The 26,982-nt window shown below is 35.3% G+C and overlaps 1 protein-coding gene across 2 annotated transcripts in view; it reads right to left on the bottom strand.

Annotated features, from left to right (window-relative positions):
- The window catches only part of LOC129742743 (sorting nexin-8-like), a 44,358-nt gene extending 17,641 nt beyond the window's left edge, over positions 1-26,717 (bottom strand). The window contains exons 1-4 of one of the 2 annotated variants that reach the window (XM_055734686.1): positions 26,338-26,717; positions 25,456-26,266; positions 12,542-12,639; positions 11,339-11,430 (exon numbers count right to left, since the gene is read on the bottom strand). In XM_055734686.1, the coding sequence (XP_055590661.1) occupies positions 11,339-11,430; positions 12,542-12,639; positions 25,456-25,909 (644 nt within the window). In that variant the 5' untranslated portion in view covers positions 25,910-26,266; positions 26,338-26,717. Of the gene's footprint in view, positions 1-11,338; positions 11,431-12,541; positions 12,640-25,455 lie in introns of both variants that reach the window. The other variant, XM_055734687.1, reaches the window with a different exon arrangement.
- Between the last annotated feature and the right edge of the window lie 265 nt (positions 26,718-26,982).

The following is a 26,982-nucleotide window of genomic DNA, read 5'->3' as shown; positions in this document are numbered from 1 at the left end:
CGGATCTCGTTTCGACCTTTGAGGATCCCTATCCGATTCAGTCTCCGAAACGCCTTTCTTTGAAGACCTGATCGGACGAAATTTCCCCAAGACCAACCGAATATCGTTCGCCAATTCCCTGACCATCTCCTTGGCCGCTGAATCCGGAGCATGACATCTAAGGGTTCGTTGGAGGTAGTGTTTAAGCCGAGAGTAACTGATCTCATCAGGTTTCTCCTCCAGCTTCTGTCTAAGATCGTTTACAATCCCCGCAATCCGGTCGAACTCCTGCTCAATTGTATACGGAGACGCATATTCTCGATTTTCCTTCATATCGTCCTGGAAAAGCCTACGCAACAACCGACATTTTTCATCCAGGTCACTCTCCATAGCTTTCACCTCTCCGCGAATCAATAACTCGTAATTCACCTCATCGTTATTCAAATGGTCAACACGCGGGAAATTTTCCATTTTGAATTCAAGTTTTGGAAAAATTTGACCGTTTTGTACTTTCCAGATGTAATAAAAAAAAAATAACAAAAAATAAAAATGAATAACGTATTGAAAAATTAAATAAGTATAAAAAAATAAGTAGAAATAATGAATATAAAAAATAAGAATAATTAAACTAGAAAAAAAAAATTAAATTTAATAAGAAAAACACAAGAAAATCAACAAATTTCTTCTCTTTTATATTTGAGAAAATACTCTAAACCAAAATTTGAGCAGTTTTTTTTTACGACAGAAACTACTTCGTTTCTTGATCAGAAGTGGTGCACTTTAGCACACGTGCCTGTATAGTGTTTTACTATACGCAGTCTGTAACGACTTATCCGAAGATTACGGGTCTTAATAACGAAATACTGTTTCGTTTTCGTTTCGTTACTGTGGTTTTAACTATCCGAAGAATTATAAAATAAACTGTAACTAAGCAGTGAGCATTCGCACACGCAACTGTATAGCATATTACTATACGCAGTATCCCAAAAATCTCAAAAAGGTGAACCAAATAATCTATTAATAATCCTTCATAGGAAGTTCCGAATGAAAATTGAATCCTAAGTGTACATAGTATATACCGAATATTCTTTTCTAAAGTAAAAACAAGTCTAAATATATTACTGTATATCTCCTAAATACCCGTAAATGCAGCCTTAGAAACCTGCAGTTGGGCGCCAAATCTGTAGCCGTAAACTGTCCGATCCGGTGCAAGCGTGTCGCTTATGCGCCACCCTTGAAGGGACGACACACCAAGATTAATTTGCCCGGCTGAGACTCTCCACAAGGCGAGTCCTTATAGCTCTTCCAAAAGGTCAGAAGGATCGAGACAGTTCGACTTGCCAAAACCAGCAACCGATGAACTCGAGGTTAACTCGGCCAACTCTCAAAAATATTCAAAACCCTGAAACTTTACATAAAAACCTCCCAGTAGAAATCACTCATACCTGATAAATAATCATCATTGGTCCACGAAACTACTCATCACCAGATGGCGGCAGCGAGTGGAAGTTGCCAGAGCTAAAGATTCAAACATTTGAATTGAAAGTGGACACGTTTCGCGAAGTGATGGAATTCCAAATCATCAAATTAAAACTCTTAGGTAGGCTTGATGATAATAGTTCTGTATCTTGTATTCAGAAAATAAACATTTCAATTTTGGAGTGATAACAACTAATTTTCATTTTGCTTGTTCATTTTGGTAAGTATAATGTAATGCAGTTGGATTTATTCATAGCGCTAAAATACTTCTTCTTATTTACATTTTATTTCTAGCTAGCCTACCAGTGCGTGCGATTCTCTCTAACTATCTCTACCGTGCAGTGCTCTACTCAGCCAATCAGGAACGATGATGGATAGCTTCTCCCGCTGGAGTTTACGTGGTCATCCGTAACTCGTGTAACGAATGCATTCGAATTTTGTAATAAATATTTTAGATCATGATCATGGTTATTCTGTTCGGTCTTCGGCCGATGCAAAATTCAGGACTATATATATAGATTTTTAATGTGACATAATTTATGGTTCAAAAGGGTTTGCAAACAGCAGATTCGGGCGTCATTGGCCTCGCCAAGATTAATGCAGGGAATTCATTAATATTTCGGATGAATCATAGAATTAGCGGAAGCGATTAAATTTGTTGAGATCGCATTCCGAGCGAAACAATTTCGCTGCAATAATTGCGTTCTTTGCGGACGCGCTCTATGGGAGGGAAAGGCAAATACAAAATCATCACAATTGTTTCGACTCACCATGTGCTCTGCGAGAATCATACCTTCTACCGCTCGGCTCGATCGACTGGATGGAGCGGATGACGTCACGGCTGCGATGACGGGCGATGATGACGATGCTGTTTCTCATTCAGTGGTGATACTGCTGCGGTTCCTTCGCTCCTGGTTGAGCGGAGTTGAATTTCGGTGATGCGATGGTCCTTCCCCGTATTGGTGGTCACTTCCGGATTTCCCTTTCGTGCGTAACATAAGACCCTCTTGTAGAACGGAGGTTCAGGGTACTGGGTTCGACCTCGAACCGGAACGTGACGGAACCACGCGGACGGTTTCCGATGTGGGGCAGGCTGATGTTTCGAAACTTGGGTAACCGAGCTTAGGTTAGCGGGTTGCTCGGCTTCGGCGTCTTGCCGAAGTAATCTGGATGTGTGTTCACGGCGTATTCTGAAGCTGCTGCGAACAAATAAATGTGCCTTACGGCAACGAGGTTAGCACTGACACGGGCACGGTATAACGCACGTCTTTACCTGGCCTAATTTTGATAAGCACGCACTTTGACCTATCATTAATTGGTGTAGCCTAAAGCGATGGGCTACACAAGGAAAAGAATATTAATTTTCAGCTTTGAAATCCAATCACTATCATCTCATGTACCTGTTCTGAAGGAAAGGTAAAACTCGATACGCGGTCAAAAAGGCGCACTTCCACGCACATTCACTACCCAGATCAAAGTGATTTGTGGAGTGCAGCCTCAGATCAGGGCAAGTGATCCCGGTCGTTGACCTAAGCAGGAAATACGTTTTTCCCGAGCGATCTTTAGAAAAACTTCGGGATTTTGGTTACTTAAGATCGTCGCTCGCTCATTGGTTGGATTCTGGATCTTGCCCTCTCAATCCAAACCTTATGAAACATTAAAAGGAAACGGCTTGAGGTGAGTAAGCCACGGATATCAATCTTCGAACATAAGTTCGATGAAGACATCGAATCGAGCAGTTCCAATAGACTACATGAAGGCGCCAAACCGATACCTTGAATCGGTTTGTGGAGATCGAAATTTTCAAATGGTGCAACTGCTACAGGATAAGTGAATTTGTGAAAGAATAGTTCCACCAGTTCCACTGCATTTAAAACTCATGAAAATCTTTTTAAAAAAGAGAAGATTAGTAACCATTTATTATGTTAATTACCTTAAAATTACACCTTCGTTCATTTTTTGGACAAGTCTGCCGCTCGTTAAATGTATTATAATAGACTTCGAGGCTAGAAATTTTTTTTTCTTGCAAAAATATTAATCAATTTATTTTATTTTCAAATACATCGTAACATCACAGAGGTTCGTAAGGTATCCCGATAAATAACATTTGCATGTATTGGAAAGGTGATTGGAATAAAATATAGGTGATGAAAAAAAATTGAAAATGATAATTTAAAAAAAAAATTATAACTTTTATTTTTACTACTCTTATACAGTAGGTATATGATAATGATGAATTGTGAATAAAATCAATTCTAAAAGAAATTCTTACGATCATTGGATTCTATGATAGCTTCCGGGCATCTAACATCTAACCTACACATGTTCAAACAACGGATTCGCATACCTGATCTGTTACTGTATATACCCTGCGCACTGGCTTTTGTGTCCAAGGTGCCAAGTGGTTTTGATAAAAATCTGAACGATGCGGTGATAAAAATCTTGATTTTTCAGGACAACACCAAATTAATGGAAAAAACATGCGCAGCATTAAACTATGTAACTCATATAACTGCTGTTTTATCGAAAAAAAAAAACATAAATATCATCTAAACTAAAGATTATCATCGGTTAAACTATTTGATAATTGATTTATTTGATGTTCTCATCATAAAGATTTATTTTTTGAAAACCAGGACCACTTTTCAAAAATCATCACGAATCAAACGTTTCTGAAAAAAAATGGACGGTCTCTCAAAAATCAGGACCAATCCTGAAAAATGGGACACCTGGCACTTCGGTTTGTGTCAAATCTAAACACAGTAAATCTGTTGTTCTCAAATTTGTCTTTTTCCGAACTTATTAACACGCTCCTGATTTGTTGCTTAAAATTAGGTTTGATCATGGTTCAAGACATAGTGCATTCCATGAACTTTAAATTAGTTTTTTTTCTCGCTAATGGGTTAACAAAACAAGTTTGAAGTTATCCCTTTTTTCCTTTGTTGAAGGAGTAAAATAGAGTTCAAAAGCGAGGTACTCCTCCATATTTTTACTTCCACTTTATCTTTATTTTTTTTTCGAGCTCCAAATGTTCAAAACTGCAAAACACGGGTGTGGTGGAGAACAGTAGGAGTTATCGGAAACTTGTAAATATATGAAGTATGTTAAAAAAATTACTATCATAAGATTGATGTATTATTATTATTCGATTGAAAACACAAAAAAAAAGAAATTTTACTGTGTAGTTTTCGGGTATCTTTTAACTGATTTTGAAGTGTAAAAAAATAAGCGTGTAGGTTAGGAATGTCATTCTTTCAACGAGATTCGCGAAGAACGGTCGGTGATGGTTTCGGTTCTGTGCGCTAGCGCGAGGTATGTACGCATGAACGAAAAAGTGTTTTCGCGAGTTTGAAGGAAACGGGCGGATGGAGTTACCACAACGGGTAACATGTATGGACCTTTCTCCAGGACCGGAACGACACTCATCGTAAACATAGAAATAGATTGTCACTAATCCACATGAATATTGAAAAAAAATTGGAAGATGAGAGTTTATTCTAGCCCGACATTGTCAGTTTCTAATTGTGTCCGTCATTGTCATCATTGAATATGTACTTTTTACAATTCCTGGAATCTTCTGGACGTAACAAACTATGAAGCGTCCAGAAGTTTCCTTTGGAGTTTTGGAATGGAATGTCAAATTCTTCCAAAGCTGCAAAAGCAATTCAATCTTTGTCGGAATGACGTACGAGTAAACGCTCCAAAAAATTGATATGAACTTATGCCGTATTTGTTTTTATTTGGTGGCCAACTAGTTGTGAACTAGCCGCTGTCATCTTCATATAAAAAACGCTTCGACAGCACTTAGTGCACAACTCGTGGACCACCAGGATAAAAACTAATACGGAATTAGTTTTGAGTATGAACTCATTTATGAGAAAATACAGTCGAACTCATAGTTTAGGGCAGTAAGTTGCCACTGATGACTGAACTGAGCTAACATTTTGAACAAAAATTATTTGATTTTGAGTTTGCATTCCGTGGCGTGAAGGTACGTACTTCAATATAGGATGTTTTCGAAAGGTCGAATTTGCCAGTAATCAGTTATAATTCTCTGTTTTGGCTACGATTGTTCATTAACAAAAAGCTTATTAAAATGTTTAATCAATGTATTTTAATAAAAGTTTCAAAGCCGCCTAATGTGGATTAGGCTCTAAAAATGCAATTTGAAAATATACCATTTTTAAAATTCCCAAATGTTTTGCGAGAAGATACGCTCTTTTGAAAACTAAAACTATTTCAGCATGAAATTAAAAAAAAACATTGGAGTTCTCTAGAAGATCTCGGGGTTTTCACTGAGTTAAAGTTTCTTGTTTGGTATGTATTTCTGTAGTTCAAGATTCTGTTTTTATATTGTGTAGAAGGATGTTAAATTGTTGAGATGATCTTCGTTCAATTGGTGGTTTGATGACCGAATATCACTTAAATCGGTGAACATTTTAATGGATATCTGATGTGCAATTTTATTACATTTTTTCTCTGTTACTGTTGTATAAATTTACATAATATCAAACCCGGATATAGAAACGATCCTTTGATTCTTAAATTGATAAAAGTGTTGAATTAGTATAAGATCTTTTGCACAAACAAATTTATTGCTTACCGTACCCTAGTGAGGTAAGAAACCCGGAGACTGTTGCAATCGAAATTGATCATTAATAATGATTTTTTTTAATATCGAAAGATCAAACTAATAAAATTGGATTTTGAAGAAGAAATATATACATACTTCAAACTGTTAAGAGCAATGGTTTTTTTTTCATTAAATTATACTGTATATAAAAATACATCAAAATTTTAATGAAGCTAATTAAGTTTGTGATAACAAATTTAAAATAAAATCAATAAGAGTATCAAGATTGTGAAAGTTTCTAAATTACTTAGCTGAAGTTTTTGTATTTCACAGATTCGATGACTTTGTATCCCATCTAAGAATTCAGAGCGTCTTGACGACTTGAAGAACTGAAACGAAGCTTCTAGAAATGTTCAAACATTTCAGGAAGAATAAATCGTCAACTACGAATTGTATTAAACTTTTCAGAGCCTCAATCAAGTGTTAAAATTTAAATGTTCAGTGTTGCCTCAATATAAGTTGATGAAAAAATAAAATAATGAAATTATGTTGAATAATGTATTAATAACTATTTTAGAGTCGTTTTTACTTAAGAGAAAAAATCTTAATTTAGTAAATGCATATTCTTTAGTTTTACAATAAAATTTATTTACTATGAGATGGCGTTTGTGCTTTGCTACAACGAAGATGACAAATCCAAACTAACTGATACTATCCCTCTTTCATTTACATTACTATTTAAAGCTTTCGGAATCACAAAATTTTAGTGAAATAAATTTTTATTTATATAAATTCAAGTGAATTTTCACAGTTTGAAAAAAAAAATAGTCATTTATCCTTATTTTTATTCCAAATAATGGGAATCGTAATTTCATTGAATTGGAACAAAAATAACGATGAATATTTTTTTTTTGCAAACTGTGAAAAGTAACTTAAATTTATGTTAATGAAAATTTGTTTTCCTAATAATTAATATCTCTGAAAGCTAACGTCACTGAAATTTAACACAAAGCAATGTAATTTCAGAGAAGATCTAAATTTACGTCAAATAAGACGCTTTACTTTTGTGCATCCAATTTGACGTAAATTTACATCATCTATGATATAACATTATGTCGAATATGCCTTCAATTTAAGTCTGAGAATTTATGTCTTCAAGCGTTTCTGTTTTCTTTGCTTTAATTTTAGGTCAAAAGTGATGCTTCAATTTTGTGCATCCAATTTGACATAAATTTACACCAAAAAATTAATAGTGTGTAGGTATAACGTAGGTACTTATATTGTTTTAAGGGAAAAAATATTCTTTTATAGATTAGCTTTTTAAAATTCACAAAACGTTTGCAGACTCGAATGACTTAACAGTGTTAAAGTGTCTAAAATTAAAATAAAAACTAATGAAATTCCTAAGCACTTGGAAATTGTGACGTGATCCACTGAGAACTACTTAGGGATTCCTGCTGGTTGTTATCCCGATCAGAAGAGAATGGCAAAACTATATCAAGATGAGATACTTTGTTATACCAATTTTCCTTTCAAACTGAGAAATTATTTAGTACTCGTGGGATGTTAAAATATCTCATATTATATCAAAAAGTCTATGCAAGAATACCTTAATTATATCACTTTTCGATAGCATTTTAACAAGATTATAACTCAATAGAATTGGGATTGGGCCTGCTAAAAAGAATAAAGCCTGCTCTTTACTCTCACACAGATTTCCATAAGAATGACAGCTAATCGGAGTGAAATTGGAGTGAAGGCTATAGCTTTATCTGTTTAACACACGAGAAATCATATACCGGGATTGCAAGCGAGCCCATTGCCAAAAAATGTAAAAACATACATCTTGCATACAAGCTTTCGTGAAATGTTTCCCATTTTACTAATTTATATGCATGCAATGTTGAACTGCCGCCTCCTGCCTTGTACACAAACTTTTATGCTATTTTTCAAACTTGCACAAATGTTGAAAAATTTGGGTACAGCTAGGAGATTCGAACATTGACCTCCAGATTTAGAGGCGTGCACGCTACCAGGTACTATCAGCTTCTGAGAAATTTTGGGGACAAGACACTAGCGCCAAAATAATATTGACGAATAAGACTTTAAAGGCTGAAACACAATACAGCGTCGATCGTCGCGTCGCGTCAGCTGTCAACGCCGTCGTTGAGTACTAAAACGCTGACGCGACGCACCCTACGATTTTTGCATTACAATACAGCGTCAGGTGACATAGAAACCAAAAGTTTGTTTTGGTTTGCTTCTTCTGTTCGCGATGTCAAAGTTTTGTAAGTGGAATTCATGATTTTTAGTTGTGGTTATTTAAAAAATCATAAGGTAGAGCAGGCATGCGGTTGATCGTCTTCCAGAGCAGTGGAACATGATAACAACCAGTACCATTGGCAGCACCAGCAACGCCTGCGGAAAATACATCTTCCAGAGTAGGAGTCTTCAATAGATTAAACAATGAAATTTTCGATGGTCTACTTGAAATTCAATTCTTCTGCCGGTAGTGGATCGACAGCTCAGGCCAGTACCAACAGTACCAATTTGACAGTGTAATTAGTGAGTAATTGCTAATTATATAATAAAATAAAAATTATTGTTCGTTATTTTCAAGTTTATTATTCTTCCAAACCGACTTTGTTTCACTTGTGTCTATTTTGTAAAACAAACGCAACTTCGAAAATAGCATGAGGCTGATGTCATGCTGAAGCAACTAGCAACGCGACCTACAACGCAACGTTCACACGACTAACCAGCTCTCATTTGATCTCCATGGAAATCGCGCAGACCTGTCATACTGGTCGCTTTGTGTAGCGCGACCAATCTGATGCCAATGTGTTCAGTAGCGCGACTAGTAGGAAATCCAATAGGAACATTGTTTTTTCTCGATTTGAAGCAGTGATTCCGGGTTTTAAGCACAATAGTACCAAGATCTGTCCGAACTTGTGATAATAAACTAAAAACTATCTTAATCGGCGAGAAAATTTTCATGAATTCTTAGTTCCGGAGAAAAAACAAGGAATTTTGTCGGTTCAAATTTCGGCATTTTTGCAATCCGGGTCGTGATTTGATGAGTTTTTGATGGCTCCGGAAAGAAAGGAGACGATTCAAAGCATTATCAGATGTAGAGAAGTGATGATTTGAAGGGAATTTCAAAGTGACAGGTCGCGCCAGCATGACATACCAATGCAATGCAACGCAATCTTATTGGAACGTTGCGTTGCGTTGCGTTGCTAGTTGCTTCAGCATGACATCAGCCTGAGAAACGGTCGAAATGATGACAGAACTATTCCTAGTATAGATACTAAATAAAATGTTTAACAATACAGCAACAAATTGAAATAAAATGATATAGAATCATATTTATTTAGTTTAAAAAACAAAAACTGTAAGTTAAAACTAGTATTACTAATCGTTGATTTCCTCAGAGGCGTTAAAAAAGCTGATTTGTGAAATAATAATTTTTGATGGCATAATTGAATTATTTGAAAGGAGAAAATGGAATTTATTTCTAGTTTGGGTTCTATTTGTTTAAAACTTCGATAAAAACACTTAAAACGGAAAATTAAATATGCAGCTGACGCGAAAGTATTTTGATTATTTTCAAAAAACAGAGCGTCGACGTTGTAGAACGCTGCTGTTTAGAACAAGTTTTGCATTTTAGTACAAGGCCTTCACTGACGCGACGCATCATTGTGGTGGCTCAAACGGAAAACTATATCCTCAGAATGAAATGTCAACGCGACGCTGACGCGACGCGACGCACGACGGGCTATTGTGCTCCCACCTTAACCATCAATTAGAAAATTTCAACAGCATGCTTTGAAGTTTTTGTTTACACCTGGTGCAAAAGATTTTTTCGTCAGTTGGTAGAGCTTAAATGTGGCCCAAGCACGTCAGCACAATCTTGCCTGGTGTTTTTAAAGGAAAATCAAGTCGGAATTGGGTAAGTCGTGTTAAAATTAGACTTTTTTTTATCTTTCAATTAAACGATTATTTATTTATCAGGTCCATCCTCAAAACAAATGGAACTAGAGGAGGACCGGTTCGATTGAACGATCCACCAGTGCCGGCGTTGTGCTGAATCATCCTCCCTAGTGTAAAACTCCGCCACCTCCCCAGTAAGATTATGGTAGCTATCGGAACGCGGGAACCTCGATCCACCAACAGCAGCAATTAGAATGGGACGACTTCATTCAGCGGGAGCGGGCTCAACCGCAGTACCGGAGGAACTCCGCCATCTACCATCATAGTAGATACGGTTCGGTTTGCAGCAATTATCTGCTTGTGTGCTTATGAATAAATTTACAATTAAATTCAACGAAACCTGTTTTTAGTATTTTAAGTCGGAAAATGGAAAACATTAGTTTCTGTCCCAAATTTACTGAACGTATTACAAATTGTTTTTATTCAGACATTCCAACCGTCTTCAAACGTAAATTGAATTATTGAAAACAATTCAGAATTTGCGAAACCACCATTACCCAAATCTGAATTGAACCTTAGATATTAAAATTTGAATAGTCTCAGTGATGACGAATTTTGTTTTGATTAATATTTTGATTCGGAAGTGTGTGAGGAGAAATTTGAGTTTACTTAAACAAAAATCCTGTTGATCATGTGACGTTTTATTTTAAATGTTTACGCGATATCGTCGATCAAATGAAAAATTTATGCGTTTGCAAGCTTGAATGCAAGTTTGAAGCTTGAAGACTTTTTCGCTAAGTGGCAGCACCGTAAACAAACGTGTCGATGTCCCAGACTACTTGTTTGAAAAACTATTCAGCCGGGTATCTTGATAGAATATAATATCTTTGACGCTACCACAGAACCCTGCCCTAATGCATTGGAAGGAGAGCTTCAAAATTACAAAAAAGCATTCGAAGCAGGCAATTCGAGGCAGAAAAAAAACAACTTAATGTATCAAAGGAGATTTAATCATTTTTTTTCAGAAGGACAAAAACGGAGATTTTTATATCAAATATATGAATATATGAATAAGATAAAAATATCAAGTTGAGATGGGTTTAAGTATTAATTTTGATATGTTCTTCTGATCGGGATGGGAAAATGAGGTAGGCTCAACTGACCCGAAATACCGATAAAGCTGACATGAGATGGAAGATCGAATGAACAGGTTTTTTGTGTCAGAGTTCTATGAAAGGCTTATATTATCATTCTGATCTTCAATATCGATATCAGATATATCTTGTGAAAAATCAGTTATTAAAAGAAATTGAAACCTGAAGCAAATAAAACGATACTCTAATTTTTCCTTTTGAAGATTAGGCTGAAACTTACCGGTATGGATACTTTTCGAGCAGATAATTGTACAACACTACGAAGTCCTTGTAACGTCTCCGAACAACTGAACCGTAAGATTTGGCTTTGATCTGCATAGTAACGAAAATATAACAAATCTTCCATTAGTTCTCAAACGTTAGATTTTTTATGTAAACAACTGATATTTTCAAGAAAATGAAAAGAGACAAAAATGGCAAAAATGCCCCTAATTACAAAAATTGAAGAAATGACAAGAATTACATAAATGACAAAAATTGCCAAATTGAACAATGACAAAAATTACAAACATGACTAATATGACTAAAATGACTAAAACAACAACAATGCTAAATTTACAAAAATAACAGAAATGACTGAGTTCAAAAATATGAACAAAACTACCAAGAATAATGAAAACGACAAAAATGAATAAAAAATGAGACTATAATGGCAAAAATAACAGAAATGACAAAAAAAGTCTAGTGACAATATTATTGAAAAAAGACTAAATTTATTGAAATCGCCAACAATGGTGAAAATCATAGAAAACGGCAAAATCGACAAAAATATTGTATATGACAAACATGGCAAAAATGACATAAATGACAAATCGAAACAATGATAGAAATGACAAAAATACCACAAATGATAACAATGGCCAAAATGACAAAAAAGGAAAAAAGACTAATGTGACTTATATAACAAAAATGTCAAAATGACAAAACTGACCAAATTGAAAAAAATGACAAAAATCAAAAACATTTCAGAAATGACAGAAAAAGTCAAATTCAAAGATATGAGCGAAAAAAACAAAACCGCCAAGAATAACAAAAATGAAAAAATGATTAAAAAACAAAAATGAAAAACAGACAAAAATGATAAATCGACAAAAATGATAAAAACGACAAAAACGAAAAATTAAAAAAAAAGTGAAAAAATAAACAAAGATGTAAATAATAACAAATAACCAAAAGATAAAGATAACAAAAGTATCAGAAATTACTAGAAAATTTTTAAGAATTACAAGAATGACAAAAATGACTTAATGTTATCTTCTTAAGTAGCTTATGTTATTTGTAAATAGATTTTGATGATTTTTTTAGTAATTTAATTCGTTGTTTTATAACTAAAATATAGTAAATAAATAATCAAAAGGTCATTTTTTGGATAAATTTAAATGAAAAGGACCATTCAATATGCCAGTCAAAAACGATTGCTTACCTCATACTCGGAATGTTTCAGGAAGATTCCTTTCTTCTCCGGTATCACGGATACGGCGATTGAGGGTTCGTTAAGACTTCGCTCGCCGGAATCGTCACCTGAAACCGAAAAAAAAAATGAAAACAATAACAACAAAACCGTTAGTAATTCTCAGTGTTGCCTTGCAAGTTTTTCACAGAAGCACACGAATAACAAACAAGGTTTTTTTTATCTTCACCTAACGATTTCTGCATTATTTTGATGGCAGCTGTTAATGGATTTGCAGAATGGGGTTATAAAACTTCGGTTTTATTATCTTACTGCTTGCCGATTTTTTTTTCAAGTTTCACTCGATCACAAACATTATAGGAACAGGTTTCGCATTTCATGAAGTTGGAGGTATCAAAATTTAGAATCGTCACTCGCTGGACTGCGCGAAGTGTTGATTTTGTGATCCAGTTATAAGCACGAGTAAATATAAACTGCTTCTCACTCACTTGCTTGATGAAAGGGATGCTAATTTGTCGCATGATCGTGTCGTCGTTGAAGATCCCGCTTCTTGTGTGCGGATACAAACAACGACAAAAAAGGCAAAAAAGCCGAACAAAAGAGAGCCTCGGACCTAGGGTACCATATTATGCAAATCACATTCATCAGCCTATGGAAAGTTTCGAAAGCAAGAATTGATGGTCAGATCCTACGATCAGTTAAGACTAAAAGGTATTGAGTTTGTATAGGGATAATAAAAATATTGATTTTGAACATCGAATCCAAGGAGATTAGGGTGGCAACCCAAGTAACAATTTTAGCTTTATTATGGTCAGCAAAATGTCGTTTGGACCATAGCATTAATCTTCATAAAAAGCTAAAGTACATTCTATAACATCACCTGGACTCTAATAAAGCCAAAATTAGGCTATTTGGCCCTATCCTAGGAACGTCATCATGACCAATCATTGTTAGTCATCAATATTGGTCACCAAAGCTTTTAAAAAGCTATTATAAAACATGTTGGAAATTTTTGTTTTTTTTTCGGTTCTGTCAGTTCTAGGAGTTTTTTTCCAGCAACCGTAATGGTTGATGAATGATGATTGCATTATTCAGATATTAATAGCTAAAAATCAATGTTTTACCCATAAAATGAGCGTCTTTTCTACTGCCAGTCAAGATTTTAGGTAAAATGTATATGAAATAGTATCTTAAAATAAATGCGCCTCGTCAAATCTGATGGTCAATCATGATGGAATTGATGGAAAAAAGCCCTGAAAAAATATTTTCCAATGCTGGCATTGTGAATCCATCAACATGGCGTCATTTTGTACCCTTCGATTTTGCAACCAACATGGCGTGAGTCAATTCATAGTTTTATTATGGTTTAATGATGACCCCAAAAAAGCTACGATTTGACGTTTCTCTCGCAAGCAAACCAATTACACGCTAAGGTTGAGTTCCTCATTTCTGAGTTGTTAATCATTAGTACAGTAAATGAGGACAGACTTTTTGAATGAAAAGGGATTGGTTTTTAATGACCCGTGGAATAAATCATGAGTTGAAGTAAAATTTCGTTGTCTGACGCCATCTTGAAATCCAAGATGGCGGCATCCGCTGAACTTTAAAATGGTGTAAATGACTTGAAATCGCATGAAACCCCAACAATGGGTATCGGGTGAAAGTGCTAAACGAGTAGAAGTCGAATTTCGCTATCCGACGCCATCTTGAAATCCAAGATGGCGGCATCCGCTCAACTTTTAATGCTTAATGCTGACAAAAAGTCGCATTAAACCACCACTATACGAGTATTGAATGAAAAGGCTAAGCTAGAAGATGTCGATTTTTTTCTTTCCGACGCCATCTTGGAATCCAAGATGGCAGCTTCCACTGAATTTAAAATGCTGTTAATCAATGAAAATCGCTTGAACACAACTTTTTTTCACGTAATACTACATTAAAACTACTATTTTAAAACAATTTAGATCATTTTAAATCACTTTTATTATTTTTTCATTATGTTTCTAATGCATTTAGAACTTTTCTTGTTTTGTTTATAGTTTTTGATTTTTTTTTCCATTTATGTAATTCTTTTATTCCTATCATGCTATTATGTCTAAATTGTATTGGTCTTATTCTAGCGAAAACTATAAGGTTATGTTGTTTCTGTTAACCGTCTGATTTAGGCACATGTGCCAAATTCGATGTTTCCAAAATCGAATGTTGCCAAAAACGAACGGGGTCTGTATTGTGGTAGTTTTTGTGGGATTTTCAGTCACTTAGCCTTAGCACCCAATACAATATATTTGGGAGTTTCATGCTATTTTCATTCATTTACAGTATTTTTAAGTTCAGCTGAAGCCACCATCCTGGATTTCAAGATTGCGTCAGAATGCAAAAATAAACTTTTTATAGCTTATCCCAATTGACAAATATCCATATTTTGGAGGTTTCATGCGATATTCAATGATTTAGAGCATTTATTAAGTTTATAGAAAGCTGCCATCTTGGATTTCAAGATGGCGTAAGATAGCAATATTCGACTTCTACTCGTAAACCCCTTCACCCACTACCAATTTGGGTTTCATGTCATTTTAAGTCATTCACTACATTTTAAAGTTTTGCGAAAGCCGCCATCTTGGATTTCAAGATGGCGTAAGATAGCGTAATTCAACTTCTACCGGTTGATTTCTTTTAACTTACACCCCTATAATATAGGTTTTATGCGATTTTCAGTCATTTACAGTATTTTTAAGTTGAGTGGTAGCCGCCATGTTGGATTTAAGATGGCGACGGGCAACGAAATTTGACTTCTACTCGTTTATTACTTTCACCTTATAACCATATTGTGAAGGTTTCACGATATTTTCAGTTATTTACAGCTTTGAAAATAAAAGAGGAAGCCGCCATCTTGAATTAATGATGGCGTCAAGCTTTTTTTCCTACTATTTGGGCCCTTTCACTCAATACTCATATTGTAAAGATATTCATACCACTTTCGGTGATTTCAAGTTTTCAAAGATGTATTTTTTTAATTTAAACTCAAAACCAACACGCATAACTTACCAAAAATGTGTAAAAATGGGAGTTCCAATTCAAATATGTGCTATCTAATCTGAGCGTTTCCTGTTTTGACATTTTGATCGAGAACTGTCACTAAGTTTTATGGCGGTTTAATAATCAGGCACTGAGTGCTATTATAGAACATGCAAAAGAAAGCTTGGAGCAAACTTCTAAGTTTGTGTTTTATTATAGTTTTAAAAAAGCATTCATAACTCTTTCAAAATAACTAAAACAGTATGTTTAATAAAAGTTTTATAAGCGTTTTCAAAACCATCTGCAAACATATGGTCGAAAAAAAATATAAGCATTCTGCATGACCATAATAAAACCGTCATAAAACGAGCTGCACAAAAAAATGACATAATTAAACCATAATAAAACTTCCTAATGCTAGTTGGCATAATCTGTGTTACTTGGGAATGGATGTATGGGAAAAATTTCATCATCGAATTTCAAAAATGGACCGGATACATTTCGTTGCTCGGCAATAAAATTTTAGCAAATCCGACTTCATAAAGGGGTGCCTCAAAGCGCTTTTCTACCCTGAAAAATAACTAATTTGAATATTATTGAAACATTTAAGCTCAATTTTTCACTTAATATTTTTCCACTAGCGTAGTCCTAAAAATAATTAGAACGAAAAAATAAAAACGTATTCCAAGTAGGAAACTCACGCAACGAGTCGAAACATTCAATATACAAATGTCATAACACAAAATATTAATAAAAAAATAATGAAATTGAGAAAAAGAAAAATAAATTAAGAACTGCAAAATTATGAGAACCAAATATTCTATGAATATTTGGTGAGGCTCCTTTCTTCCAGTGGTGAGAAACAAGAACAAGAAAACAAACAAAAAAAAATTTATTGTAATCTGAGTTGGAATTTTGCAAATTTATAGAAAATAAGTAGAATTATTTTATTTTATTTTATTTTATTTTATTTTTTCTTTTTTTTTTTAAAGATGATGAAACTACTAGGTCGAAAGATCAAAGCTAGAGCGCTTTGGGTAGAAGAAACGAATAGATGTTTGAAAAATGTGAGCTAGGGCTTTGTGTTATCGACAGCATTATACCTACTGCCTGTATGATTCTTTGCCCAGCACCAGCTGGTTGTTTGTAGTTAGTGACGAAGAAGCCACATTGCTACCCACAACCAGCTATGGAAATGGAATCAAATTTGGCTTAGGTGGGTTTTGTGTACTAGAAATGCTTCTTTGAATTTTTGATTTTATTTTCGCCTAACACGAGAACTGAACGAGCAAATAAAATAAAATTTGGTATGGGAGGGCATTCGGATTCGAAAATGGTTATGTACTTTTTTGAGACTTTCCATCTTTGCATGCATTGGAATATAGGAAGAGAAGGCTCCCCTCTTGCCTTCATAAACTTGTTTTGCATAAACCGGGAATTTATCAAACATATGGAACACAATTTGACATGGGAAATTACTTGGGTGCGAGAAATGGTTCTATGATTATTTGAGAAACAAACCCCCTTTTTCCATGGAGGGGGTCCCAATAACATTATATAAAAAAAAGTAAAAAACAGCTATAAATATTCGATATGATTTTGTTGGCATAACTGAAAAAGTAATCAAGCAAATGGAATCAAATTTTTCATGGGAAAGTATTTGGGTACGGTGTATGATGGTTACAGACCCTTCTGCCTTGCAGTGTGGAGAGGGGAGAGACGGAGGAGATTCCTTATCACTCTTGTGGTATTGCTTAAGAATTTTTCAACCCTGGAACCAAATTTTATATGAGTTTTTGGTTACGATTAAATGGGACCCCTAACTCCTTCAAGTAGTGGGAGATGAGACAAATGGAGCGAAATGTAAAGTTATTTGGATACTATTTAAAAATGTTTCTGTAGTAGTTTGTGAGCCCTTCTCGCATTGAAAGGGGGTAATTGTGGGGAACCCATACCTGTACAACATACATTTTGTCATGATTAACCCTCATCCGTCCCTGAAATTTTTACCCGTTACAATTTGACACTCCTGACTAAACCAATATGTCTATCTTGTTTCCCAACCGATTTTTACGAAATTAATAGTTTTGGAAATATGATTCTCAGACAATATTCACCTCCAACACTTCACTTTTCCGTTATTCAAAGTCAAAGAAAAAAATCCGAAAAAATAAGCTTCGGAAAAAGACTGTAAATCAGCTAAGAAATACTCAAAAAAAATCACTAGGTGTCCAACAAAGCTGAAGTTAGAAGCTATACGTTGGACATGTATGTATGTATGTATATAATCCACCATGGGTGCACGGATTCACGGCTGTTTCACCAACGTATGCGCTGAATTGCATTCTTTAGATTAGTGGTTTTCAAAGTGGTCCCTACCGCCTCCTTGGGGGCGATGAGAGCTTTTAGGGGGGCGGTGAGCTCAACTTTGAAATTTGGGGGGCGTTAGAAGGGCTCAGGGAGGCGGTCGAGTCCTTTTTAAATTCACATTTTCACAAATTACGGAACAACTTAGAATTGAAATGACAACGAGAACGTTCAATGCCCAACAATGAAACGATTTTGAAGAACTCTGAAAATCTAATTATAACCAGGTTTAGGACGAATATTTATCTGTTAACTCACAGAGTTGATAAGCATGTTTTTGTCTCTGTAAGTCACAATCGCAGACAGATTATTTTTTAATTGTGAAAGATTTCGTATATTCACAATCTGTTTAGTCTCTATAATTCAACAACAAACAAACACACAATCTGTTTTTTTATCTGGTTTTATAAGATTATTTTGGGGTGAACTAAGAAGCATACATTTTGGATGGCAATGTGTTTTAAGTCAAATGAATTTGATGAATTGTTAAGCTTATACAATGCATGAAAATTTTTAAAATGTATTCTTTTGAATAATTGACAAAAAATCTTTCGAAGAGAATCTGTGATAAAAGGCGTCGCAGATATGGTCATAGATTTTTGGAATAAAAGAAAAAAAAATGCCAACAAATCAAACAGAGGATCTTTCATTTTTAGTTCTGATTTGCTGATCCTTAATAAAATGAAATACGGCAATTTTCATGAATAAACATCAAAAGTTATTCGATTTTAACTAAATTTTTGGAACCTATGTTAAATTTTAAGACCCATGAAAAAAATAGTGTTCAAATTAAGTCTACTACTGTCATAAATATAAGTTGAAATTTATTTGATCAAGAAATGATATTATTTAAAATACATTTTATGCGATTTCATCGAATTATCAGTAATTATTTTGTGAAAAATTTAAGGCACATTTAATTAGTAAAGAATTCTGTTTTCCAAAACTTTGATAGGCGAGTTATTATTAGTTTTTTTTTGTTTTGAAGTTTAAGTCTTTGTCCTGAAAAAAATTAATTTATTTCAATTTCAGTCTTGATGTTTGAAGCAATTTTGAATTTATTTTGTGTTTTGATTTGCTACAATTGATGGTTATGCGTTGGCTTTTCGATCTTCTCAAGTCAATCATAACAGTTTTTAAATGTGCTACATTGAACGTTTTAAATTAAACTACAATAAAATTTGAAAAGCTTTTGGTTTTGCAACGATGCCTATTAGCATTCTTTCTAGATATTTTTCAAAAATTCGCTCAGGGGGCAATTAGCCTAAAAAATAATCGAAAGGGGGCTGTGAAGGAAAAAAGTTCATCAGTTCGGCTAATCTTCAATGCAAACCACCACATACCCGACACCATGGCTTCGTGTGAACTGTAATGTAATCCATATAATGAATGTGATTTGTGTATGTGTGAGTCTTAATTGGAGAACGAGACAATCAGTTTCACAACCGTTTAAGATCCATCACATTTTCAGTGTTATGAATCTACGACAGGTATTCCGCACTCGTGTATTTACTTGGCCAGCTGGCAACTGATTGAACATCCTTATTATAAAGTCAGTTATAAGAGGAAACATATCTTACCTGTTACTTATGGGATTTGAACCCAAAAGTTTTCTTGCCGATACCGGGAATCGAACCCAGTACGCCTGGCATACCAAAACCAGACTCGCGCAAGCCTATCCGCTAGACCACATCGGCGCTAGAAGCAATACGTTGGACACAAGTATTTTTTTTTTGAATTTTTTTAAGATAATGATAACAAAAAATGTACAAAAGTGGTGTTAAAACCGTACTTTTAAATCAATGAATCGTAAAATTATTCAAGTCATACCAGATAAATTTTAAACTGAGGATTGGGAAGTTGACGTAATTTGGTACATTTTTGCCGTTTTCAGATTTAAAAAAAAACGAAACACAGTATTTTTTTAGGAATTTCCAAAGGAAGCTGTTTTTTTTAACTTTTTCTCAATTTGCAATTTCTTCCACTTGCACTTAAATTCAACTTTGCACGGGATTTTAAGTATATAAATGCAAGATTTCCCTTATAAATTTTTCACAAGAAAGGTTATTTCATACCGATTCTAGTGGTGTAACTTCTAACTTCAGCTTTCTTGGACACTTAGTAAGTTTTTTTGAGCATTCCGTAGCTGATTTACAGTCTTTTCCGAAGCAGGTTTTTTCGGATTTTTTTCTTTGACTTTGAATAATGGAAAACTGAAGTGTCGGAGGTGAACATTTTCTGAAAATCATATTTGAGTTACATTATGAGGTTTCCAAAACTATAAATTTCGTAAAAATCGGCTGAGAAGCAAGAGAGATAACGCGGTTTCAAGCGAGGAGTGTCAAATTGACACTCAAGGTCTGATTAGAGATTTTTTATCCTGGACTTTCATGGTGCGTCCATAAAAAAGTAGGTAATGATGCAAAATTGAAGATTTTGAGAATTCATTGAGGGTCCTCGAAGTAATTTTATTATTTGAATGTACCCAAAGAAAGTCACAATCCGCCAAACTTTCAATATTGTCCTATTGACACTCAAAAGCGGATTAGGGTTAAAGAATCAATGAAAACACTTTCCACTTGTTGCTTATATATTAGGTTCGAATAAAACCAAATGTTTCTGAGCGTGTATTGAATAAATTTATAGATTGAAGTTAAAATAAAACAACAATAAGCTTAACTCATAATAGTTCTATGTTCTATTATTTACGTTTGACTAGCAGCCTAAAATTTGTTCTTCGAACGAAGCAATTCCAATGTTGCAACTGTTATTAATAACTCAGTCTGTAATTGTTCGATTTTAATATTTTAATTTTTTTTTAATCGAGTGGTTATTATTTTATTTACAGTTTTTCGGGAAACATTTTCACCAGAATTTACTGGTGATTTCTAAATGTTGACTTTTATTTGCAAATCTACAGTACACGTAAGTTTTGTTATCAACTTAATTTGAGTTACTATATAATTGTAGATTATCAGAAACAACCATTAGAAAACAAAAAAATCATAAATTTACTGAACCAGCCAATCACTACCATACATTGAACAGATTAAGAATACAAATCTTTTTATCAGAAATGAATAGTTCATTAGAAATCCATTCAAATCAACGTAAACTTGGGAATATCAACATACTGACAGATTTTTTTTACAACATGAATGATCCTACTGGAACACAATGTTGTTTTATGAAACACCAAGCACTTACATTTTGAACAAAGCGCTGGAACTTGCATTGCTATTAAATTGTTGAATTTCGATTGGGTAAGTTTATTTGTGCATTATACAAATTTTCCATCCCTTTTCAATAGTGTCAATTTAAAACATTCGCATTGAAATAATACCACATATTTTACAAACTACTCTAGGTACCTACCATAATATAATACTCAAAATGACACAAACCGCTCAGCTCGTGCAAATTGAGTACTCGGACTGGTGGATCGTATCTTGATCGAAAATGTTACTTGACGAATATAATCAGAGAACCGGAATTCCAAGAACTTTTTTCTTTGCTGTGATAGTTTCGCATTTTCTTGTTGACACTAGGGTGACAGATAACACTTCGAATAAATCTTTTTTCAGCTCAATGTTGTGAACGGACATTTTCCTATGCTTTCTAGGGTAATAAAGTTCACATTTAAGCCACCCTGATACTCATTCAAAGAATCAACTGCCTACATGCCTGACATTCGAGCCGTTGGGAAACTATTTGCAAAAACCAGTTTGTCGTAGAACCACTTCGTTTCCTATGAATTAGGGAAATATTTAAGTTATGCCTAAACTGCTGCTGAAAGTCGAAATGTCATTCCTCGAGACCAAGTCGAGCTATCGGTTTCTGTTGCTGTCTGAGTTCTTGATGTTTTATGGATGAATTAAGTTGTTTCAATTGCAATAACAATCCATAAATCTCGCTGTCGGCAACCCCAATGCAAAATCGTTCTCGGTGTTCATTGCCGTATATCGGCCCCGAAGCAAAGGGCCGTTGTTGTTTGATAGTCATATCTCGCGCGCCCAGTGTACCCATTTAGACCCATAGACAAGCCACTGCACTAACAAAACGGACTTGTTAATGAACGTTTCTTGATGACCTTGTCCAGTGAGTTTGAAAAGGGTTATTTTTTCTTAGACCATAAAAACCGGATTGAGTTTTGACGACCATCATGCAAGAATTAACAGCATAAATCTGTGTGCGTACCGATACGAGCCGCATCACGCAAATTCAAATCACGTGTCTGAAAATTGTTGATGCAAACACTTAGTGCATTTGTATTCCAGAAAAGCTTTAGCCAGTTCAAATACCTACATAAAGGTACGTCATAAAACGATTATTGCAACAGGGGAATAAATTAATTTAGTCTAAGGATTGTTCAAATGTTCTCGGTAGATAAAACAGCCCTTGGACGTTAAAAGCGACACGATAGTAAACTCAAACACAGATATACAGTCTTACCAGTCAAAGTCCCATAAAATTTCCAACCGTGATTATTGTTCGTCAACTCGAATTATATTCATACGACACCTAATGACAGAAAATAAGACCAATCCCTTTTCCTACCGACAATTTTACCAACATTTTTAAACTAAAATAAACGCTTTTTCAAAGTTTTTCATACGAGGAAGATTGACTGGGTTAAATTCATATGAAAAAAATCCATAGTACTATTGATGTTAACAGTAATTCAAGTGTGCTTGATCGTATTTAAGATACTAATTGGAACAAAATTTGGCCAAAGCATGACTGCGTGACATCGAACAGAAATCGAAAAAATTCACAAGCAAGTTAAACTGACTTGTTAATGAACGTTTCTTGATGACCTTATCGAGTGCGTTTGAAAAGGGTTACTTTTTCTTAGACCAACCATTTTTGGTAGAATAAAAACATTTATTTATAATGCGCTTTACGATCCAAAATTTCTTTTGGCAACTGGATGCCCGGAAACCACACCTAAGGATGACAGCTTCACCAATCACCCATCAGATTCTACTCCAACAATGACCCTCCTTGGAGGTGAAATTATCGGCATAAGTTTGTATGCCGAGCCGGCACTAACAAGCTTTCTCATCACTGGCTTTGTCCTGCCAGCGTAACCGCATTGAATGTGCCTGAAAGGAACCAAACTGAACATATACCATATCCCATCACAAGACAAAACAAGATGGAAACAATCACCCAGTATCATTTTGCTCATTTTCTTAGGTTTGAAATGTTTAATATTTTTACTTACATGCTATTTTTATATTTTTTAAATTTTTATCATTTCTGTTACTTTCGCTATTTTTGTCAATTTTGTCATTTACGACATTTTTTACGACATTTTTTTTGTCATTTCTGTCATTTTTGTTGTTTTTTGTTATTTCTGTCATTTATGTGATTTATCACACTTGAAAATTATTCTAATAGTGAGTGTTAAGAAAAAATAAAGAATTAATGTCCACTTCCTCTATTCATAAGTCGCGTGGCTTCTAGCTCGTCAAAGGTTTTATAAGCTGCTATTACATCAATCCCGGTTGATTTCAGAATATATTGTCCTATTTAATAAGAGATATTATCAACACCGTTGCCGTTCATATTACACCCCATTTGAATGAGCAAGATGTAATTAGCTCAGCTTGAAAACACTATCCTCATAGCCACACTGCGAACGTAAAATGCAAAATAACGAACTTCCCCGCGTATAGTAATGCTGCTTATCTTCGAATCAAATTGTTAAATTTTCCGGTTAATTATAATTTCACACTTTGCGACCTAAACGATAGGAGAGCCAGTTTCTAATACCTAAGTACACTTCATAAAAACATTCAACGATGCGATGGACCGACGTAATATAACATTCTTAATTGCATCTCACGAGATACCAACCGACTGCTAATATGGTACTGAAAAGTACTTACTATTATGGTTGATCGATAGCGTCACTACAATTTTCTAGGGGTTGTTTACCCAACCTTAAGTTGTGGGAATCTTCAAATCGATCGATTTGAAGAAGGGAAAAAATCCCCAAATGTCCTACAAAAATATTATTCGGTAACACCGGAACCTAAGTATACCTATGTTTATATCGGTGATCGAACAACAATAACGAAAGTGACGATAGATATATGTATATAGGTATTCTCCACCGCAATAGCTGCGCGTAATTCACCCGGCACTTGACAGCTATTCATCACTCAAACGGTGAAGATTTGTGACTCCCACCCTACGCTGCTAGGTGCCTCTGATAGCCTGGGTAGAACTGTGTAATTGCCCAGTTTTAATGAGCTACACGAACCTTTGTCATGTGGTCTTGTTATTGTTGCTGCTGCCATTCGGCCTTGACATAATGGAAAGTATTGTTATCACGTCAGTTACCGACGACGGCAATTTGGTTCAGTTCTGACAAATAACTGATCAGTTAAGTCAGTTGGAAAGAATGAAAGTAAAGTAAAAGGCCTCTTAAATTCAGACTTAAGCGAAGTAAAAACTATAGGCTTTATTCTATCAAACAAAATACATTTTTCATATACACTGAACGAGCTTTTGGAAAGTTGTGAATAAAAATTCTCTTTTTTCGGGGTTTCCCCTCTAAGTCTTGAAGTGGGATATCAATCTTGATAAGGCTAGAAGTAACGGGCTTCGAAATGACCAATTTCAAATTCAAGAACTTAAATTTGAACCCCGGAACTGATAACCGGTCCAGATTTGGCGCTACAGTTAAAGTTCAATTCATTCGTGCCCCCTACCTATAGGATGGTTTCACATTTCACGAGATAAGCAGCAGTGCAATAAATCGAGGCCTTTAATGATAAAACAAAAATGTAGACGAACCTAATCTTCAAATTACCCCACATTGGCAATCGAAACCGAAAATCCAAAATTGATAACATTACCGTGCTATCGCTTTTACATATACACTTTGCGTATACATCTAGAAAGCTAAGTTGACAAATCAGTTACCTCCTGAGTTTTTTTTTAATTTGAACTAATTTTATTAAACTTTTCCACGATTTTACATTTTATATTTATAAATTGTGTTTATATATTTTACAGAGGGAATGGGTCTGGGATAACCACAAGAAATTTTTTCGGAGGGTTAGATGCCTTCCTTCGACGAACCATCGGCCCTTGAAGCCTTCTAGCCAACCACACATACAAACATACAAATGATTTTGTAAAACTTCATGTATAAAAAAAATCCTTGATCCTTGAAAAACTAAATAAAAAAATAAAAAAAATAGTACGAAATTTGAAGATATTATCAAAAATATATTTTAAATTTTTTTTAACTGTTTTCCGAATCAGGATTTCCTTCAATCAAATTCAGTTTTACACAGAATTTATAGATGAGATCCTCTTTCCAAATTCATAATTGATCGATACAAAACCTTTTTCCTTCCCACGACTCGAAAGTACTGCGCCGTTTTCAAACGGAAAAGTTGTAAATTCTGCAGATTTGATTGGCATCATTCAGCGATTCTTATCGCTTTCGTCAAACACGCGATTGCCTTATCTTCGCGCAAATTTTCAACAACTGTATGGGGCATCGTCAACAAACAAGCACTTACCCATTGAACCGATAGACATTGAAATAGACGTCGATCCGGAGGGTCCTTCACCGGGTGACCCTGGCCGCAGGATGCCATTCTCCAGCGGAAGCGAAGGTACCCGATCAGCAGCAGTTGCCGAATTCTGGCCGGGACTGTTCAGGGAAGGCGACTGAGCTCCCTTCTCGAGCTCTTCGAGCTCCACATCGCTATCGCTGTCGCTGGAGGAATCGGATGCTGCATGTGATGAAAGTGGTCCATCGGTGGCTGCTGAGATGAAGGTTTCTCCGACAGACGATGGCGACCGCGAGACGTCCAGGAAACCATCGGACGTCGGAGGACTCAGTCCAGTGTCCAGGTATTCCTGGTGCTGTTGTTGTTTGTTGTCGGGTGAATGTGGGGTTGTTTGACGCAAGGAGGAGCCCCGTGGCGTCATACCCATGGTAACCGGAGATGATTCCACCAGCAAGGACATTTTTTTCTGTTTACTGATGAATGGAAGGCTTTAAATAGCAAAGTAAATTTCACAGAACCGGAAACACCTCAGAAACCAGGAGATGTGTTATTTTTCGTTTATTTTTATCACACTCCTTCCAGAGAATGTTGAACGAGAACCAGGAAGCGATCGATAATTTCATTCAGTTGTCGGGGATATAACATTCACATCTGCTTGTTCTCTGTACCGTCCCCCTGTTGTTTTTTCTTCCGTTTGCTCGTTCTGTTGTAAATAATAAAGTGCGCTTCAGATTAACTTGCAATATTCTTTCATAACACAGAATGGAAAAGCCCTTGTTTGAAGCTACCAACAACAATACACTTTATCAGCTTCCACCTGTTGTAATGAAACAACTCGTTTCACAAACTGTATCGGCTATCAAATGCAGTGAAAAAAACACAACTCACAATAATGCTTCTCACTGCCACTGATAATCCGCCCAAGGTTGGCGGAATCGGTCAAGTTGTTCAAACACAATTATGTTTCGGATCCATCGGGGATGATAAAAACATCCAAACCGAATGACTCAATCATGTGACAGAAAAACAAAGTTTCACGCTAGAGAATGTCCTTCTTGTCACATCCCCAACGCTTGAGGAACAATTCACACCCAGAAGGAGCACGTCCGAAGGAAAAAAAAACCAAGCGCAGCTGCAGTATACGCCTCGAGGAGGCTTTATCACACGCTAGCGATCTACGTAAAAACTACACGCTATGCTGATGGAGCGATATAATGATGGTATCGGACCACCTCGTTATGCGACGGTCGCCACGCGAATGAACCGTCTGCTGTATCGTTGCTCCATTGAAGGGAGGTAAAATTGCAATAATGAATGAAGATACAGCCGCGCCGCGACGCCCTGAAATTAAACCAATGAAATCTGAAACCGCCATCGCTCCATACACGGAAAAAAATTGCATGGGTTTTCCAAATACAGGATCATGATAATTTTACTATGTCCACGATCTAGTGTTTTCTACCACGATTTAGTATTTTCTACCAGAAATCTGGTTTAAAGTACTACAACATAGTATTTTTACTATGCGAACTT

This window comes from Uranotaenia lowii, chromosome 2 (genome assembly GCF_029784155.1).
Source record: "Uranotaenia lowii strain MFRU-FL chromosome 2, ASM2978415v1, whole genome shotgun sequence".
NCBI classification, from domain to species: domain Eukaryota; kingdom Metazoa; phylum Arthropoda; class Insecta; order Diptera; family Culicidae; genus Uranotaenia; species Uranotaenia lowii.
Note: the sequence above shows the minus strand (reverse complement) of the source record. Positions and strands in the feature narration are given on the sequence as shown.